This window comes from Diabrotica undecimpunctata, chromosome 5, assembly GCF_040954645.1.
Source record: "Diabrotica undecimpunctata isolate CICGRU chromosome 5, icDiaUnde3, whole genome shotgun sequence".
Lineage (NCBI taxonomy): Eukaryota > Metazoa > Arthropoda > Insecta > Coleoptera > Chrysomelidae > Diabrotica > Diabrotica undecimpunctata.
Genome location: NC_092807.1, coordinates 142,727,045 through 142,733,044, shown reverse-complemented (window position 1 = coordinate 142,733,044; position 6,000 = coordinate 142,727,045). Strand labels below are relative to the sequence as shown.

The 6,000-nt window shown below is 32.5% G+C and overlaps 1 protein-coding gene across 1 annotated transcript in view; it reads left to right on the top strand.

Moving 5' to 3' along the window:
* Nucleotides 1–3,283: 3,283 nt before the first annotated feature.
* The window catches only part of loaf (low-density lipoprotein receptor domain containing lost and found), a 184,613-nt gene continuing 181,896 nt past the window's right edge, over nucleotides 3,284–6,000 (top strand). Inside the window, 1 exon segment of the mRNA XM_072531178.1 lies at nucleotides 3,284–3,581. Within this exon segment, the coding sequence (XP_072387279.1) occupies nucleotides 3,473–3,581 (109 nt within the window). The 5' untranslated portion in view covers nucleotides 3,284–3,472.

The window sequence follows — 6,000 nt, the reverse complement described above, 5'->3', positions numbered from 1 at the left end:
TTGCAAACCGTTGTTTATTAAATATAACATAATGCCCTTGCCAACATTATGGCTATACAGCGGTAATGTAGAAATACATAAAAACGCTGATACTTTAATTAAACACTTACATGACTATAGCACAAGAGGTGCAAATAACATCAGAACAGTTAAGTATCGTTTGAGTAAATCAGAAAAAAACTCAATTGACTATAATATATACAATGTCCTACCTAAGGATTTAAAACAACTTTCGATGAATAATTTTAAAGGAAGTTTGAAAAGATACCTTTTTTTTTATTATTTAAAGAAACAAAGTCGCATCCACCCAAAGGTTATTAGCGACATTCCTGTAACATTTGTAATAATATTAAATTAACATTTGTAACAATCAATCATTGTAACAATTAATTACAATTTGTGAACAATTGAACATTTGTAACAATTAATTAAGTTAAATTTTGTGTAACATATTTATAGATTTTAAGTAACCTAATAAATTGTTCGGAACTAAACTTTTGTTGAGGAGTGCTTTCAGGTTATTTGGCAAATTGTAAGACTGTCTTTGATTTACATATTTAGGACAGTCTATCAAGAAGTGCTTTATACTGTCTACTGTATTGCAGGTTTCGCATTTTGGAGGTTCACTATTTGAGAAGAGATAGGCATGAGTATACCTACAGTGTCCAAGTCGTAGACGTGTAATAATAGTTTGGCATCTTCTACTTCTGGCTGTGGACTTCCATGAAAAAATATCACTTTTGATGGTTCTGAGTTTCGAACTAGAGTCATTCCACTCCCGATTCCACGCACTTAACATCTTATTTTTGAAATAAACTTTTAGATCGCCTGCGATACTCCGACACTCTGTTTCTGATTCGTCACTGGTGATAGCGTTACGCGCACTAGTATTTGCTTCTTTATTCCCTTCTATGCCTATATGAGATGGTATCCATAGGAAGTGGACTCTTCTGAAATTTTCTTGAGCTTTCATTAATTCGGCCCTGATAATTTTCTCAATGGGGTGTTTAGGGTATACATTTTGCATAGCTTTGACTGCGCTGAGAGAGTCAGAAAGGACTAGACAACAAGGGAAGTTTTTAAGATTTACTTGCTTGATGGCTTTGAGCAAACCAAATAGTTCTGCAGTATAGATGCTGGAATTTAGCGGAAGTTTAAATTGAAAAGTTTCATTTGGTGTTACCACTGCTACTCCAACGCCAAGTTCACCTTTGGATGCATCTGTATAAATTTTAATCATCTCATTGTATTGTTGATCTAGGATTGAATTTAGTTTAACTTTAAAAATAATAGGACTAGTTTCATGTTTATTATATCTACTTAACGCTGTAATGACTTTGGGCTGTTCGATAGTCCAAGGTAGATAGTTATTGGTATTTGTTTGAAATACTGTTGGGAATTGAATGTTCAGTCTGGAGCTATATAATCGGATTCTCTCGTAATAAGGTTTGGGGGCACGGGGCTTATTATTGTAATAATTAATATATTTGTTATTAAAAGTATTAAAGTAGAGGGGTTTATTTATATTTGAGGCTATAGATGTAGCATGCGCTAGAGCTAAGTATATTCTTCGGTAATTTAGAGGAGGCTCGCCGGCTTCGCTCAGTATGCTTTCGGAGGGAGTTGTCCGGAAGGCTCCGAGTGCAATTCTAATACCAGCGTTGTGTATGCTGTCAAGTTTTTTAAGTAGTGTTTTTGAAGCAGATGCATATGCAATTGATCCATAATCTAATTTAGATCTAATTAGTGTTTTATATATTCTCAACAGAGTTTCCTGATCTGATCCCCAATTTCGGTTTGCCAATGTTTTCATTAGATTCAGTCTTTTATGACATGTTAAAACTGTTTGTTTTATATGTTCTTGCCAAGTAAGTTTTTGATCAAACCACATACCTAAGAACTTTACCGTTGGTTTAAATGGTAGCATAGTGTTGTATAATTTTAATGTAGGGGGCATTGATGAAACCTTTTTGGAGAAGAGTATACCTGATGTTTTTGTTACTGAAAATTTGAATCCGGTCGTTAGAGACCATTGTTCTAATTGGTTTAGAAAACACTGCAAAGCGTTTGTCATTGATTCGGTGTTATTTCCTTTGATATAGACAACAAGGTCATCTGCGAAAAGTCGAGCCTTTAGAGGTTTAGTAAGGTTGTTAATAATATTATTTATTGTCACTAAGAATAAAGTAGGGCTTAGGACTGATCCTTGGGGTGTTCCATTTTCTTTACTTTTCTCCTCTGAGTAAGTATTATGTACTCTTTATGTATTATTTTCCTGTCAAGGAATGTATCATTGTAGTTACTATTTGAAGACATTTCTCTAAAAGATTCAGCTAGGGTATTAGCTATTTCTTGCAAAGATACCTTTTGATATTTGCTTTTTACTCTGTTTGTGAATACTTTGATCACTTCAAGGCAGTAACATGAACATGGATGTACTCACTATGTTGGTATCTGTCTTATTTTGTATATTTTATGTTATGCGCATTAATGTATTTTCATCTCCTATTGTATTTTGTGTATGTTTTATATTATCTTTTTTACCTATACATATAATTGACTTACTACAAACAAATGTAAAATTTGTAAATGTAGTTCAATAAATAAATCTTGAATCTTGAATCTTATATTGTGATAAGATTATCACGAACTGTGCCCGTAGCCCTAATACTTTTTTGTTTCAATGTCACGTAAAGTTAAATAACTCGCAAAATAATTATTGAAAGTATTATGTGATCAATTGGAACTGTAAAAATATTCATGCTGTAAAAATATTCATAAAATCCTAGTGGCAGTTAAGACTTTTTCTGGTTCATCTGTTCTTCGCTAGCTGAAGGCTTAGCTCCGCAATATTTTTTCTTAAATTCCATACTGATATTTTTAAGCTGAAAACACTAATTGAAAGCATAATATTTTAACACCAGCCCTTGTAATTAACATGTAACATGTTCGAAAGATCAAAAGAAATAAAAATACGACATACACAACATATTATTTTGTTTATTTGTCTTAAGAATAATTATTTTTATTTTCATGAAAGCTGATTTTAAGAACTAGGCCCTTAATAAATGAACTCCCCCTGTATTTATTTAAAAAATGTTGACAGGACTCTTTATATCAGGAAGTTCATATCTTTTGCCGTAGATATCGCTCTAAACATAAAATGGCGTACGCGTCGCGACGGCCGCTCGTCGATGCCGACGCCACCATCGATTTTTAGAGGTCATGCGCGAGCAGCGCGTGTCAAATCACCAACTACAGATTCTCTTCATCGCCACTAACAACCAACACATATCCCCCGACTAGCTTAAAACACATATCAAACATATCCGACCAACAAAAAAAAATTAAAATGTGAATTTTTTTCAAATTTAAGTGGCCGGGTATTTCGGGTTGAGGCGAGAATGTCTCGGTTTTTCGAGTTTTCAGTGACTTAGTGACTAACATAGTTTTATAGTGATATTAATTGACCATGATGTTGGGAAATCGGGGACCTGGACCCCCGTGGACGTTTTACTTTTTCGTTTGTGTACTTTTCGTTACTGTGCCACTAGATGTTGGAGCTGAGAAGACGAAAAAGTGTAAGTTATGGTTGTAATATATTAATTAAATATGTATACGATTTTTAACTTGCTTTTTCTATAAATAATATTAAATATTTTAACCATTGGTCATATTTAATTACAATATATTTTGCTATTATATGAAATTTACAAATCTCTTTCATGTACCGGTAATTTTGTTCCAAATTATGTATTAATAATAAACAACCACTTTTATAGTCTTCCAGATAAAACATAACTCTTACGAGTAGAAGATATAGATTGCACTAGTTCATAAACCATAAAACTCACCTTTTGAATAAATCACTTACAACTTTATATTTTGCATTTATATAGTTTGGTTTTTGTTATTAAAATGTTTGCTTTGACTTTCGACTTCTCGGTAAAATGATAAAACATTTAATATTACCAAGATATCAGCAAATAAAAAATATCAATTATTTTAATCAAAAACATAAATTATTATAAACTACTGTTTTACTTTTATTTATTATAATCAAATAAAAATTACTTAATTTTTGCAAACCGACGTATACAAGAGCACTTTTTTTTGTAAATTAAGTTTTACCATTATAATATGCTTAGGTAATATTATTAGTCCAAATTAAAACAAAATATAGAGATTCAAATAATTTTTAGGTTAGGTATTTACTAGAAACCGAATGGTAAAATGATCCTAATCACCAAAAAGTATCAAACGATTGGTTCTTTCTCATAGCTACAGTCTAGTAGGAACTTTTTTAAATTAAATTTTCCAATTATTAGATTTTAAAATTTACTTATCTCGTAATACTTTTTTCAGAAGATTAAGAGAAATTTATCTTGTAGTTAGCAGTATATATTCAAATATCCTTGATTGCCCTATTGTATTAACCCTTAACCGGGACTAACTAAAGTACATATAAGAGAACAGTTTTGTTTATAAATTTATTTAAGAGAACTTCTTCTAAATGTGCCTATCTTCTAGAGATGTTGGCGACCGCATTGACCCATCTTATTCTATTCACAGCAGCTCGAAATAGATCAGTTGACGTTAGACCAGTCCACTGCCTAAGATTGGCCAGCCAGGATATACGTCTACGTCCAGGGCCTCTCTTACCCTTAATCTTGCCCTGTAGAATTAACTGTAGAAGTCGGTATTTCTCATTACGCATGATGTGGCCGAAGTCAGCCAATTTTCTGTTTTTTATGGAGTTAATAATTTCTTGTGTGGTGTATATATGAGACCCTCAACATACGTCGGTAGCACTACATTTCAAATGCATCTAATCGTTTTATGGCATCTTCTGTAAGGCTCCAGCTTTCTACTCCATAGAGGTGGACATTAAGAAAACTACTTAGAAATAAAATATGATACAAATATCTGGTATTTTTTTTCATTTACAAAAAATAGGTGTGGGAATTATTTTCCCTAAGTCCGATAAAAGCAAATCTTACGTGGGAATTATATGCCCTATACCCTGTATTAATAAATAAGACTACTTATAAAATAATTTATAAAACTTTATTTTGATAAAATAAAGGGATTACATTGCCATTGAGCCTACTGGGATGTATGGAAAGATTTTTTTTATTTAGAAAATCGCATCGACCAAATGGCCATTAGCGAAAAATTAATGGATTACATTAGGTACAATTACTGCATTAAAATTTGGTTTGTTAAATACTATGGTACTTATTAATGTCTTTCAAGAAATTCAGAGTATTGTTAAAGTTACAGTCTGCACCTAGAGCTTCTAGAAGTGCTTCTGGTATCTTGTTGTTACTTCGTTGTTGATTGTAGAGGGGACATTCACATAGTATGTGCATTATTGTTAGTGTCGTATTACACATTTCACATCGCGGCAGTTCGCACTTTTTAATTAAGTAATCATGCTGTAACCTAGTATGTCCGAGTCTGAGGCGCGTTACTATTATTTCTTGGCTCCTTGACTTAGGTAACACATTCCATATCTCTAGGCTGGGTTTCACTTGTTTTAATTTTGAATTCGACACATTCCATTTATTTTTCCGCACACTTAAGATTAATTTTTTTATATAAGCTTTTATGTCCGTTGATGCCGATGTGTTTACGATTTCGGAAACATCACTCACTATCGCGTCTTTCGCACTATGGTAAGCAGTTTCATTGCCGTTTATTCCTATATGGGATAAGATCCTGATAAAATGTATCTCATTGTGATTGATATAAGCCTGAAGAAGGACCGTTTTAATTTTTCTTAAAAGCAGGTTTTTTGGATACATATCGGATGCTTTGTATGGCACTAAGTGAGTCTGTTAAGATAATATATTTCCAGTTTGTTATCAGATTGATTAGTTCTATGGCGCGATAGAGAGCACACAGTTCAGCTGTATAGATAGTACTAACATTGTAACTAAAACAACTTGTTAATGCTTCAATATTTCATTTCAATGTAAGTTTGTAAATCTGTGATGT